The sequence below is a fragment of the Diabrotica undecimpunctata genome, chromosome 3, assembly GCF_040954645.1.
Source record: "Diabrotica undecimpunctata isolate CICGRU chromosome 3, icDiaUnde3, whole genome shotgun sequence".
Lineage (NCBI taxonomy): Eukaryota > Metazoa > Arthropoda > Insecta > Coleoptera > Chrysomelidae > Diabrotica > Diabrotica undecimpunctata.
The window spans coordinates 135,098,966-135,114,429 of record NC_092805.1 but is presented as its reverse complement, the minus strand read 5'-3'; the positions used below and the strand labels follow the sequence as shown (position 1 = coordinate 135,114,429).

Sequence of the window (15,464 nt, the reverse complement as noted above, 5' to 3'; positions counted from 1 at the left end):
GCCTTTTACTCAGCCAATTTGGATAATACGCAAAGTATCAAGGTAAAACTAGTTTTATCCAATTTTGGGGTTTATCACAAACATAATCTTCAAAAGGACCAGCCGCCACATTATAGGCAACCTTATATGCAAATGCAATCACCTACATAGGATTTAATCATCAAGTTAGAATCTAGAACTCGATGGATTTAATCCACGGGATAAATCGAAAAACGAAAAACTTGTCAGTGTCAGTTGTCAGGACTACTGTCATAATAAATATAACCTTATTGTTTATGAACTAAACAACGTGAGAATGTTTTGAATAGCATTATCTTGTATTTATTTATCAAAATAAAGCAATAAAATGCTGAGAAATTATTTGACAACTATTCCTTACACCAAATTTGTATTAATAGAAGGTTTGTTATCCAATATTATGTGTATAACTCTTTCTACTGTTTTATTTTAGATTCTGTACATGCAAGAGGCAAACCTGTTTTAGATTTTATGTTAAAAACGCACACACAAAGACCGAAGAATAAAATTCATTACTTCGTGTTTCAAGAACCTTTTGGTAGAGCTAAAAATAGGCTAGAACATAATAGTCTAATTTTATATGACTGTGTTAGTGATAAATTGGGATGGAGCAATGAAGCAAAAATAAATGATTTGGAAAGCCTTATTAAAGCTGTGGCAAGCAATGACGTTATTTTTATTGATTCCTTAAATCATGTTATGTATGAATATGGTCTTGCAGAAACTTACAGGATTTTGAATATTTTGAAAAATCAAATAGGTTAGTTTTTAAAATAAGATTGAATGGTAAGTATTTAAGGACAGTTCTTATATTAGTGGAATACTGACTTCAGTCAGCATATATGCTATAGATCCTCTTAAAATAGCGTGCCTTATAGTCTTTTAGTGTCTTGTATATTAATCATTATATGATACTTTTTAGAAAACTTCTAGTCATATTTAGTTACATGTTATTTATTACAACTTCTAGGTGTACAACAAATTGCTACTATATTACACCAGGACTTGATAGAAGATAAATTAAGAATTCACCAATTGTTAGAACATTTGAGTACACTTACTTTAAGTTTGCAACTTAAAGAAGATGTAGAGAAGGGACGAGTTATTTATACTTATAAAAAATTAGGAGGAAAAGTTGTTAAACAGGTAAGTTTATGCAAAATTCACTTATTATTTTGAAATTTATTGAATAATTTAAGCCAATGCTTCTAGAGTTGGGTTAAATATAAATTGTCTGTGCCATATATCTCTCATACTAAGGATAGTATAATCATGGAAAATGTCTTAGATAAAGTAGGAAATTAAACCAATGCAACCATACTAAAAAATCTGAAGAAGTCAGAAAAATTATTAGAACTTTAGATAAAAAAATCAACCTTAGTACCTATAATCTACACAAGCTTCAAGACAAGAATAGGGATAAATCAAGGGAAATAGAGAAATAGAGGAAAAGTAAGAGATGAACAATGATAATGTGTTGAAATTGAACTCTCTAGCTAAATTCCCATTAAATTATTTATCTTTCTAAATATTGTAAAAAGTTTAAAATAAGATCTGATACATAGATACATAATTGTTAAATTTTGTAAAATTTAGTTTTTATGTTGATAACATTCTAGATTTATCTGCATTAGAAACCCTATGTATTGGCATATTATAGTAGATACATGTGACATTGTATATGAAAAAAACGTGAGAACTATTAGACAAAAAGCCAAACCAGCTGCTGAGTGTTGGCACCTATTTATTACCAATGATACACATGTATACCATGTACCACATGTATACATGATACCAATGTCACACAAAGAAATTTACTATGGCTGATGCCACCACATCAGAATTGAAAGTTTTTATTGGACTATTGTATTTAGCTGGGTGTTTCAAACCCAATTATCTAAATTTGAAAGATTTATGGAGGCTGGAGGAGTGATGGATTTGGAATTGAGATTTCAGAATTGAGAACAACAGTGACTTTGAAAAAATTTCAATTTATCCAGAATTGTTTATGATTCAATGCTAAGACTACATGTCAAGAACGATAACATATCGATAATTTGGCCTCTGTTCATTCCGTTTTTGAAAAGTTTGTTGCATGTTGCCAGTCAACATATTTGCCATCCAAGTACATGACTATTGAAGAACAACTTCCTTTATTTCATGGCCGCTGCAGTTTTTTCCCATAACATGCTGAACAAACCCAGCTAATATGGTAATCGCAATGTAACATTTGATAACTCTTTTACCAGATATCCATTGCTGTTACATTTGCTGTGTAAACATCGTTTGACAAGCATAGCAACCGTTTTCAAAAATTAAACTGATATTCCTAAGAAACTGCTCAAAAACTGTAACAGAGATAATCCTAGCAGCTTGTTTGGTTTTCAAAAGGAAATCTCATGTCAGGATAATGTCATTAGTATCTCATGTACCTAAGAAAAATAAGGTGGTCTGGTTGATATCCACATTACATCATGATGATAAGATCGATTCTACAAGTTAAGGGAAACAAAAGCCTGAAATAATTATGTTTTACAACCAAACTAAGGGAGGTGTAGATGTGGACCAATTTTGTAGCAACTATGATGTTTCATATATCACAAAAAGATGGCCAATGTTAATTTTCTATGCGTTTTTCTTCTTCTTCCTCTTTATAAGCAATTCTGCTTGTTTATTGGCAGATTAATACCGCTATGGAAGGTTGTCACTCCATCTTTTGCGCGGTCGTCCGATACTTCTGCCGATTGGTGACTTATCTCTTGCTATTTTGACGACACGGGTCTCTACCATTTTGCTTATGTGGTTATTCCATTATTTCTTTCTATCTTGTGTCCATTCATTTATACACTCTATGTTATATTTTCTTCTAATGTCTTCACTTCTCTTTCTATCTGTCAGCGTATTTTCTGTAATTATTCTCAGTATTCTTATCTCTGCCGTTTTCAGTAGCCTTTGCGTTGTGGTTGTGTTGGGTCTTATTTTGTTTGGATGAGGCATATGTCATTATTGGTCTTACACTGGCTTTATAAATTCTTGACTTCATCTCAGTGTTAATATGTCTGTTTCGCCATATAGTATTATTAAGGCATCCTGCCAGTCTATTTGCTTTTTGTACTCAATCTTTCACTCCTTTGTCCAGGTCTCCTGGACATGGGCTTGAGGCAAAGACCCATCCAGGGTTATGATGCCAAAAGAAGAAGAAGAACCACTGGAGTGTACTTACCTAAACTTAATTACAAAAATAAAAAAAAAATTAATATATCTTGCATAGGGTCAACGGGAAAAGCAGGTATATTTAAAACGATACGAAAAACAAATAGCGAGCTTCTACATCTGATGGATACCATAGACTAAATCCGCCGAATAGAAAACATGTTGCTGATAAACAAAGACACTTGCCACTGTTGCCACCTTAGTTGCAGCGTCGATACTATCTGTGATACGGAGTTGGCACTATTAAGAACAGTGGCAATACTTAGCGCACTTATCTTATTTTGAGAACGAATTCCAAAGTGAAGATTCAAACGTCAATAAACTTATTTTAACCTTTAATTGTGACTTATTCTCATTAAAATAGTAATAAGATCTTATCTCTGTCGTTGGTCCGGTTGGTGTTTCTAGTCATCGTTCTTTTTAATGACTGTTCGGATGTAATTGTGAACACTATTCCATCCCTCCGTACTTCCCGTCATCTTCAAGATCATCTCTCTTACAGTCACATGGTTCATACCTATTTCTTTATACATTCAGTTTCTCTTCACTGTACATTTATTACACTCCAGCATTGTGTGAGTAACAATGTCGGAATATTCGCAGTATAGGCATTTATCTGTATCAGTCTTTCTGAACCTATGAAGATACGCCCTAAAACATACAATCTACCAAGTCCCTTAGTCTCGGGATCAGCATCTTGGTCCACTGGGCAACATCTTCCTTGTTATTCCACACTTCTTTCCATCTTTCCATTGATCTTTCCCTTTCTTCTTTTTTTATAGCTGTTGTCAAATGCTCTCTTCTCTCATAGAGATGTCTCTTTTCTACTGCTAACACGTGCAGAGGAACACAACCCGTGATAGTCCACAAGGCCAGATACAGTCCTGTAGGCGCATGCTACTCGCAACAGATTCGTCTACTTTTGTCATAAGCCTAATATTAGGTATCTATATCGAAATATAATGAATAATATTATTAATTATCGTTTATTAATATTGTGTATTTATACAATAATTATTGTATACAAATATTATTCAATTAGCGCTTTGGATTTTTTGTATTGTGTGTTACAAAGACAAGTTACATTTTCCTACTATTCTTTATATATTTTTTACTTTATATGCCCTGGGTGGGGGGTTTTAACCCCCAAAACTCCCCCCTGGGTGCGCCACTGGCCTAGGGCCCGCTTTAGCCTTAGTCCGCTACTGTGCAGATGGAACAAAATTACCAACTAGAAAAATGCTCCTTGATAGTTAGGTCCATTGGTCAGAGAAGAGGAAGACCCAGAACAAGGTTTCTTGATAACATCGATGAAGACATGAGAAATATGGGAATACATGCTTGGCGGAGCAAGTCGATGGATAGGGACGAATGGAGAGAAATTCTTGAGGAGGCTAGGACCCACGCAGGGTTGTAAAGCCAGAATGATAATGAAATTGATATGAATAGTTTTTTTGTTATTTTAGTTAGAAAGGGGAATGGCACCCTGTAATGCATATTTTTTTATCTTAAATTGTGAAAATTTTAAAAAATCAACGGCAGTCCTAAATGGTTTCTAGTTTACTATGCTTTTTGTCAGTTCGTCTTTTATTTCATCTTTGATAGCACGCGTTTTTAATAGCTGGCAACCCTAATTTAAGACCATTATGTCTCAGACATTATATTAAAAAAAAAAATAGCTTTAATTTGATATAAAAAACATGCATATACGTCATGAGCTGCGTATTTTATTTAAAAAATAAATGGACGAAATATATTTGCTAAAAACTAATTACTATTAATTGAATTAAAAATATTTGCGGTCACTTTTTGACTCTCAACGTATTATCAATGTAGTCTCCTAATTTTAAATGTATGTAAAAATGTGAATTTGATTAATTACGTTCATAACGTAATTAATCAAACCTGCACATAGTGATCCTGCAGTGGGATCTTGCACTATAAGTATTGTTTGATACCAAATAAAATAATTAAAAATGTTTAAAAAATAAAAAAAACATCTGCATCACTAGGGGTATAAAAAATAGCCTACGACCTATTCTCAGACCTGCCAAATATACATAAAATTTTTCCAAAAATGCGGTCAAGCCGTTTTGGAGGAGTTCGATAACAAACACTGTGACACGAAGTTTTTATATATTAGATTATAATGTGGTATATATGACAACATATAATGGTATTTATGAGTTTATTACGTAAAACAAAAGTGTATTTGTAATGATATTGCATATTTTAGGTGGAGGAATTTTGGTTTGAAGGAGAAGACCTAGTAACACGAAAAATAGACAAGGTTGATCCAAAGCAGATCATAGAAAAGGCTATAGCTGTAGATATTAATCCAGAAACCTTGTCTACCTTTAAAATTGGGCTCAGTGATGCTGATAAGAAATCCCGGGATGGATTAATTTTGCCTTATTTACCAAGGTACGTTAATATTGTCAAAAAGACGAGTTGAGACTGTTGAGAGTAAGTTATATTATGATTTTAGACAAGAAAATCAAGAGAACGTTGAAAATGGAAGAATAATTTATGAATTTGATGCAGTTGATGACTGGGATGAAGAGGATCCTGATGATGATTTAGATATATAAAATTAATTTACATTAACTAGAAATAAGTCTTACACTGGTGCAACAGATGTGTTCAGATAATAAATATTACAAGCTTTAAAATAAAGGTTCTAAAGCTCAGTTAATGAAGAATCTCTTAATGCCAATTAGATTCAGTTAATAATTCACACTAAGATACTAAAAAGAGCAACAGGAAAAATGTGCATTTTAACCAGTTTGTCCTCTTGCCAGTTTGTCTCTAATTCAATAAACTAAATATTAAGAAAAAACTTCTTTCTGGGTCATAACTACATCAATAATATTGTTATCTATATATGGATTAACACATATCTTTAACTGATCTTTAATATCTGCATGTTTAATGCTATGTTCTATTTTTTATGTTATGTGGCTTTTTGGTTACTAAAAAGTTTGTACATTGGGCTAGAATCGTACTACAAGAGGTTTTGTATTAAAATATCTAAGGAATAATTGATCCATGGTTGTTGATGATATGATCATCTTACATACATAGTTTAAAGTTTTAACATCAAAACATTCTATTAAAGATGCCTGCAGGTTACTGACTATTATCCCTAGAATAATTTTCTTTATAGTATGCGTGTATACTTAAAAACAAAAATCAGATTACAGGTTACAACTAAGGCGGCACCCGGCCTACCATACTGTAACCATTATAGATGTATTGTGTTTCCCTTTGTCACTTAAAGCCTATTCTCTTGAGTTTCCACAGCCTTGAGAGGGGCCCTGTCATATAGACTGGCGCTTTTGGTTTTTATCCTCCAAGTTCTAGATACTGCAGCCTTCTGGGGTCTACAGATTCTTCTTGTAGACGGAACTGACAAGTATCCTTTTCCGTCAAACTTATACGACCCAAATGCTTATTGAACCTAGTGTCCAGTCATCAGCACTACTGTCACCCTGACAGTCTTTCTATTGTAGGTCAGTGCCTCAAAACTACAACAGATGCAGTAAAACTGATGATAAATTCGGATTTAACATTGTATGTCATTTGGAGCAAAATTGTTCCACCGCAAGTTTTACTTCCGGTTGCGAGAAAACTATGATAGCCAGATGTTGTGTATTATAAACCATCTTACTTAAATCCTGTGCAGGGCGTCATGGTGAGTTTTAAAGTGCAAATTATTATGCAAAGTTAAAACAGCCAATATTTATTGCGGAATTTAATTGTGGGATAAAAAACTAGCAATTTAAGTTCAAAATCAAAATCGAGCATCGACTTCTTTTTGAAAAAAGTGAATTTTATAAATTGAATCTCATTTCTTCGAGTTTAAGAGTGGAATATCCAAATGTTTATTGTAAAAACAATCCACTCGCTGATAATATATATGTATATCTATATATCTATGTAAAGTCTATTCATATTGCATATTCCCAACCATAAAATCAAATTATCGAGGCTTGACACTGTATTTGTATTCAAATTGTAGCGTGTTGGTTTATAAGTTATTAATATATTTTGTGTTTTCTAATGTTATAGTTATTGTTGAGTTATTTATTAATCGTGTTATTTTTTTTTTATAAGTTTTGTAGTGTGAAGTAAACTTTTAGTATCCAAAAACAAAGTATTTTTCGTTGTTAATACTACTTAATATTATTAATTATTATTAATCACAAAATAATTTTGTAATAAAATATTGGTTATTTTTACTTTGCATAATGAGTCCTTTAAAACTCACCGTAGCGGGTTTTTTATATAAAATAAATTTTAAATTAAAAATAAATTAAATATATATATATATATATATATATATATATATATATATATATATATATATATATATATATATATATATATATATATATATATATATATATTGGAAAGATCGCTCCGTCCCTTTTATTCGCTTTACTAAATGACCTATACTACTTTACAAAAGTTATAAAAAAAAACATCTTTATAAATTTAATTAGTCACTATTCCATTTCAAAACTTTATATCTATGTAATATTTTTCCCTAATTTTAATAAACGAATTAACTTTCAATTTCTTTCAATTCTAAAATTTACCCCCTCCCCTCGATTTGAATCGCTGTTTTTATATACCTATTGTTAAAAAAGTTTTTTCTCTGAATTTTGAAACTAAATACTTTCTATTCATACATATTTTTACATTTAATTATACCTAATATTTTAAATTTCACAATTCACCTTCTTATTGCTCCGTCTCCTTTCGAAGGTTGGCGATCCAAATGGCAATTGTAACTTTGGAAGATGCTGGCTGCACGAAAGATTTCTGTGAATGAGCGGTCAAACCATCTTCTCAGGTCTTTCAGCCACGAGTGCTGGCGTCTTCCAACTGATCTTTTGCCCTGCACTTTACCTTCTAATATGATTTGGAGTAATTCATATCTTTCACCTCTTAACACATGATTAAAGTATTGTATTTTTCTCTCTTGACAAAAACAAAAACCATGTACAACGAGCTAGTGGATGTCCAAGATGTAATAATAAACATCACTGTACTTGGGACAGTAGACGAGTATGTATACCTGGAACAATTAATACATAAATCTGGCTCCTTACTTCCAGAAATCAACAGAAGAATGAAACTAGCTTGGGCATCTTTTGGTAGAAATGCAGTTATATTCAAATCAAAGATGCCAATCCACCTGAAGAAAAAAACATTCGATCAGTGTATACTACCAATCATGACATACGGTTCGAAACTTGGACAATAAAGAAAGAGATAATATCGAAACTCAAAGTCACTCAAAGGTCAATGATCGAAAAAGAATAGAATGGATCAGACAGAAAACCAAGGTTACTGATGTAATCCATAGAATTAAATTTTTAACATGGCAGTAGCCGGGGCATTTAGCGAAAAGAACTGACAATAGGTGGTCCACTAGAATTACACTGTGGTATCCAAGAGGCGTCAAGAGACCAAGAAGTCCAAATTTAAGATGGGACTATGATAGAAGGAAACAAGCCGGTACAACATGGCACACAAAAGCGAATTTTGGACAATCGTGGGCAGATATGAAGAATGAATATGTAAGGCAGAAGAAGGTGCTACTTTATCTATTTATTTGAAGACGTTTCGTTATCTAATCAGAAAGCATCATCGGTTAATCTAAAAAGAATAATTGAAAAACCAAACATCCATAGAGAGGTTAATACAAACATGTTACCTCAAAAAGACATGTAGCAGTCAATGGTATAAAATGTAAAGAAGCTTAAGACATTAGACATTAAATAGTTAAGTTGTATAAACAATCAATTAAAACTAAGTACAGTTTACAATTTAACACAAACTTATGTAAAAAATAAGTATTTGCCGAGAAACTAATAAGATCACAAGATCACCCTTCCAACAGTAGAATATTAATTTACTCGTAGTTTAATTTTGACTTTAGGTAACATTATTAAAGTGCTTGCAAACGTTTGCTGTAGTAATCTTGTAAAACATGTAATGACCGTTACCACAAAAAGCTTCTACTGTTCTTGGAGACACTTGGCAAATGGGAACCCATTATAAACCGATCCTTGAAGTCCAAACTTGACAACATCAAGGCGAGTTACTAACCGCTGATGCGGTTATATATATATATATATATATATATATATATATATATATATATATATATATATATATATATACATTGTTGCCCGTTCATATTTAATATTATAACTTCTTGGAGACTGAATTGTTTAACAATATTTCTCTTAAATGAAAAATGTAGATTGATATATTTTAGTCTTGAATAAGTTTTATGTTTACATTGAATTGACTACTTTTTGTTTATAATTTACAATTCTAGCCCTTTCAAATTTCTCTATTTTATTTTTTTAATAAAATAATAACTAAATAGTATTGTTTTAATCTTACCAATCCTAATATTATATCTTTTCATAACTTGATTTTATGTGCAATTTGCATACCAAGACCGTAGTGGCGGCTAATACTGTTAGTCAGTGAACTGTATGGACAGAAGGTATTCACATAAGGGCTTTAAATGCGTTACCATTTTATTTGCAGAGTAGCTTCAACAACTGAAAATAGATGTATAACATGTCATAGCAGTGGGGTATTGATGATTTGATTGGCATAAAATTGATTGGACAATCGTTACTATAATAAAAAAAGATGTCATGACATCTTAATTACCTTTTTTCTATCTCATCTAGTTTTCGGCATACCCTGCAAAACATATCAATTTGGGACATCCTGTACCAGATTGCTCAAGGTCCAAACAAAAATTATATTGCTGAAGTCTCAAAGGTAAAAAAGGTGAATGAACGCCTTAATATTAAAGAAAAATCACTTCATTGAACACTTAACATGACAAATGGTCTTGTAGATATGCAAGATGAAAAGTTAACGAAATTGTCGGTGTCACTGCGGTATCAGGTCTCCTAATTATACATTAGATGGTGAAGCCTGGTGACTACAAAACCATAGATTGCTCGTACGGGACGAGATCCAAGATTCACTAAGATACGTAGATCAAAAGATTTTGTTGCTGGGGTGATGGTTAGCTTTGGAAAAGTCTGTCCTTTTCACAACCAAACTCTATCATCACGTATCGAATATCGCCACCACCAGTTCTAGTTTTATGGTAGAAGTAGTTTCAACTATGACAATTACATTAAGAAGGTATGACATCAGTTGTCAAATATTATTTGGTAAACTTAAATTCTGTGTTTATATCCATGCTAACATTCAAGAAATTCAAGTCTGGAGCTGCGATCCTTAACTAGCATCAATTTTATCATTCCAATACCCTTCTTCTTCTTGTTGGCCTAAATAAAAAAAAATAAATAAAAATAAAAAAATGTTTTCTCCGATGGAAAGTGGGAACTTCGCACGAGTAAAAAATATAGTGCGGTAAAAATATTTACAAATATTGTAAATTTAAAATTGAGATCAGGGGCATCTACTTTTTTATTGACTATGATGTAACCACAGAACAGGGTAATGTATAGATGTAACTCCGCTCCAGACGGTATTAAGGGTTCAATTTTTAGTGGCAAATTTAAATGACAACGACAACAGTTAAAGCTATGGTTTTCCATGTTAAATTTTGTATTAAATGTAGTTATAACATTATTTGTATTGAATGATACAAACACAACGTTCTTATTACACGTTGCTTTATAAAATAACTCATTGTATATTTTTTAAATCTATTTTAAATTTAATGGAAGCTGTCAATAGTAATCTTCCCAAAAATAACGAAGTGCATATTAAGCACCGCACTGGTGGAAGAACATAAATATATCTGTTTGGGTGAGGTAACCACTAATATTCAACATCCTAGAGGAATCTATATTGACAACTATTTTAATAAAAATCAAACTTGTCCAAAGTTTACATGCTATCTGGATAAGTAGAGGAAAGGATGCAAATATGGGCTACCCATTTTGTATTTTTTTATAAAAAAAGGATAAAGATTCCTGCCCAAAGTCCAAATTGATTAAAAAATTTATAACTGTTTTAAATATACAAATAATGAAAAATTGTACTTTTGGCGTCTTTTGAATAATGATTCTAAATATGGACTAGCCCGAAAAATGTGTCTTAAATTTTTGTAAAATGAGATAAATGCATGAAAAATATATTTTAATGTCTTAAATACAAACAATAAATCAAATAACTCATAGGCAATGACGTATATGTTTGATTTTCTCAAGTTTTCTTTTTTTTACTAGGGGAAAAACTATTTGCAAAAGTCACACACATATTTTTCTTTTTCTGCCACAACGCACTCGTTATGTGCCCACAATTGGCACATGAAGTACTTGACCCATATTTCACCAAGATTATCTGAAAAAAGTGCTTCGCAAAACATACACGTTACGTCAGCTGCGTCTTGTGGAGGTTGTGTAGAAGGAAACTCTTGTAATCGTTCTCATCATCTGCAGGCATATATTCCTCCTCATACTCGCTACTAGAACCCGATTTCTTTTTTTTGGTTCTTTGTGACTTTGGTAACCTTAGTAAGCCTTAAGAACACCCATTTTGTTTGTTTGGGAACACCCAGGAGTTTGTGGGTGCAATGGGGAGGCAAGACAATTATAGTGACATGATTATCTCTAGCTAAATCTATGACTTCTATATTACGTATATTGCTGTAATGACCATCCATAATAAGCAGGACAGGCGATTTTTCTGTGGGTTTCACTGTGTCAATGAAATGTTGAAACCATATTGTGAAAATATTGCTTTGTATGCATCCACTGGGATGTACTGCCATTATGAAACCTGGAGGAGCTCCTTTCATCAGTTGCTGGTTAATATTTTTACGTGAGAATATCATCATTGGTGGGATAAATTGGCCAGCAGCGCTCATCGATCTCACGACGGTTATCAGAGAGCCCCTTTTAGCAGAAGTTAATGATACAATTTGTCGTTTTCCTTTTCGGCCCACTACCTGTGCAATCTTGTTTTGTACAACCGTCAGACCTATCTCGTTCACATTAAAGATACATTCTGTGGGTAAGTGGGAGGTGGGTAAAACCATTTGTCATATTCTTTTTCCAGAACATCGAAGAAAGATGCGACATTTTCTTTGTTAACGCCTCTTGCGTGAATATAATGTTCCCGTTGGTCGTCGTACTGATAGCTCTGTATAGCGCTGCAGGAAAAGCCTCAGCCAGGCTCTGCCTGCCGTATTACCTCCAAACGAATGTTTGATATTGTTCCTGAAAGCTAAGACGTACGCCATCCTCCTAAGATCTTTTCTGGTTAATCCATGAAATTTAGCTTCCATATAAAATATAACGAACTAACTCGTCCTCAAGATCATTCCCTAAGACAGCTTTACGCCCTAACTATATTTGAGTAGCTTCAATTGGCTTTAGTTCAAGTTTTCTTGCAGAACGTTTATATCTTTGAACGTTTACATGGGACATTAAACATCTTTGCAGCTTTCAGCGTACGCATTTCGTGCTGCCTGACAGCTATAATTGCACGTTCCATATCTCTCTCATCCCATTTTTTTGTTGTTTTATCTTCTTTCAGCTGTTTGACAAACAAAAGCTTAACAAAAGAGGTTATGTCTAAAAGTAGTCAATTTGAAGAAAACTCATTAGCATATATGAAAGACTGATTATAGAGTCCACAAGGAAACTAAGTTCCTGTAGCTGGCTGTATACCATGTATCAGAAAAAATTTATTTAAAAATCCTTTATAAAAGGTATATAATTAAAACACCCAATTGAACTACATCACAAAACGTTTTCGGAAACGTTATAGCAACTCAGTTGCTATCAACAAGTCCTCGTAGACACTTTGTCTCATGACCAGCAACCTCCAGTAGAGTCTTACGGTGCCATGTTATCAATTCCAATTGTAACTTTAACATCATAGCATATAAGATCCAATAATGTAACTTAAATTTAAATTAATAATATTTAACAGGTTTTTACCCAAATATTTAGTGGCTCAAAACATGTACACTTAGACACACTGATGATGGAATATAGATTCCGAAAACGTTTTGTGATGTAGCCCGATTAAGTGTTTCATTTATATACCTTTTATAAAGGATTTTTAAACAATTTTTTTGATTATAGAGCTTCAACGTGACTTAGAACGTTTTTTTGAAATTAGCTTACCCGAAAAAGTTTTGACACACCAACCGACAAACAATTATTACAAACTGGGAAATATCTACCACTGTTGCGCCATTGCTACGGTGATAGTTTAACTTCGCCAAATACCGTTTGCAATAGCCAAAATGTAAAGATCTGATACGAATAGCTGTGAAACCTACCTAGCCCATATTACAAGACCAGCCCATATTTGCAGCCTTTCTACCTACTTTTTTATTAAGAATTTATACATAAAAAGGATTTATTAAGGTAAAACAGTTCGTGGTTAATTTGCTTATTTCAAAAATTTAGATTTCACAAAGTAGCAGATTTCAAAAATATATATCTCTTTGAAATATTTATCGATAAAACAATTTTTTTAGTTTTAAGTTTATTTTAAAATGTTATAAAAAAAAGCAACAAACTCAGTCAATATCCAATTTTTTAAAACTTCCATCTGCTCCAAACAAATCTTCCTGATATCTCGATGGACCTTGTCTTTTGCTTTCGTCTATGAGTTGGGATTCTTGAAATTTCAAGTAATTTTCACTGTTCTTGATAAGGTTTCTCACATTTTCTGAAATAAGAAAAAATCGTAAAGACTTTCGTAAAGAGTCCTAAATGAATACACTAAACTTTAAAGATGGCAACGAAACTAACAATATAAATGTCTCAAACCTCATTGTCATCATTAATGGTGCTATAGCCCTGTAGTAGAGCCTTGAACTTCTTAAGCCTATTATACGCCAGTCAGCACTAACTCTTACAACCATTGTCAGTTTTGCTACATATATATTTTTTAATCAAATAAAAGGCAGATATCGAGCACAGTTTTTTATTAAATCTTGCCCAAGTACTTTCGCTCCTAGAGCATCTTCAGGGGCATTTTGTCAAAATTGGGCTATCCACAAGTTGGTGAAGGTCATAAACATTAACTAATACATTTAGACAACACGAGATAAAGGACAAGAATCGGCATAGATTCCTAGTGGACAATAGATAAGTCACCAATCGGCAGAAGAAGTATCGGACGACCGCCCAAAAGATGGAGTGACAACCTTCCATAGAGGTATTAATCTGCCAATGAACAAGCAGAATTGCTTATAAAGAGGAAAAAGAAGAAGATTTGTTGACCTGTATTGTTTGAAGGAGTTCAGAAAGTGCTACACATTTATTCTAGCTTGCGTGTACGGCCAATTAAGACTAGATCTCTATAATATATTTCTGTTGCTGACAAGGAGGCAGTGCATCTCCCCGTTGCAGTCCAATATGTGTTTAAAACATTTCTGATTGTTTCTATTTGTTGTTCATAAAAGATCATGCTTTTATATTCCTGTTATTTTTTGGCTATTTGAGTTTTTCATAACTCACGTTAGAAACATACGTTAGTGCGTTAGAATTCTAGGAGAAAACTCTACGTTCTTTAATATTAATAACGGTCTAAGACAGGGAGATGTGCTAGCGTACATTCTCTTTAATATTGCCTTAAAGGAAGGAAGGAAGATCGAGGGAAGTTGCTAGAAATCGACGAATTCGGCAACTTTTCTACGAGCAGTCCAAGATTGACAAAGGATTTTTAAGTCAATTATAAAAATGACGATGAGTTTTTCATCGTTTACTCTGTCAAATATCTTTTAAAAGTCCAAGAAGCAAGCGAAAACGTTACTATTCACATTCCTAACTCTTTGAATCAGTACCTATATGCTATAATGTGCCTCTTCCGTTTCTAAAATATGGTAAATTCTTTCGTAGATAATATAGAGAAATACCTTGAACAGTTGTATCATTAAACTTATAGTTCTGTAGTCCTTTTATATCTTTGAGATTAAAGAACGAATAGCAAAAATAAATTTTAACGGGCATTTTTCACGGTTGAATAAAAAGAAGACAAATCCTTAGTTGCGTATAAGGTATAAATCGAGAAACCAGAAGCAGAGATGTAGAAGAACAGTTATGGGCGAACCGAGAGGAGCAGCGATTGGTATCGGAAGCGTTTTTAACCACTCTCCATCTATCTCTCTTCCCCTCTTTCCCTTCCTCTCTTAGTCTACATTTTTCTGAAAATTAGGAAGAAAGAAAATAAAACGAATTGCTAATTGGGAT

General features: G+C 32.8%; 2 protein-coding genes across 2 annotated transcripts in view; one reads left to right on the top strand and one right to left on the bottom strand.

The window, feature by feature from the left end:
* The first annotated feature begins 245 nt into the window (after positions 1 to 245).
* Positions 246 to 7,809, top strand: Elp5 (Elongator complex protein 5). Its single transcript, XM_072526974.1, has 5 exons — positions 246 to 401; positions 452 to 778; positions 989 to 1,164; positions 5,468 to 5,655; positions 5,720 to 7,809. The coding sequence occupies exons 1-5, from the start codon at positions 347 to 349 to the stop codon at positions 5,820 to 5,822; spliced, it is 849 nt and encodes a 282-aa protein (XP_072383075.1). The 5' UTR covers positions 246 to 346; the 3' UTR covers positions 5,823 to 7,809.
* Positions 7,810 to 11,157: 3,348 nt separating this feature from the next.
* The window catches only part of LOC140437438 (alpha-tocopherol transfer protein-like), a 31,434-nt gene continuing 27,127 nt past the window's right edge, over positions 11,158 to 15,464 (bottom strand). The window contains exon 6 of the mRNA XM_072526973.1: positions 11,158 to 13,938. Within this exon, the coding sequence (XP_072383074.1) occupies positions 13,787 to 13,938 (152 nt within the window). The 3' untranslated portion in view covers positions 11,158 to 13,786. The remainder of the gene's footprint in view (positions 13,939 to 15,464) is intronic.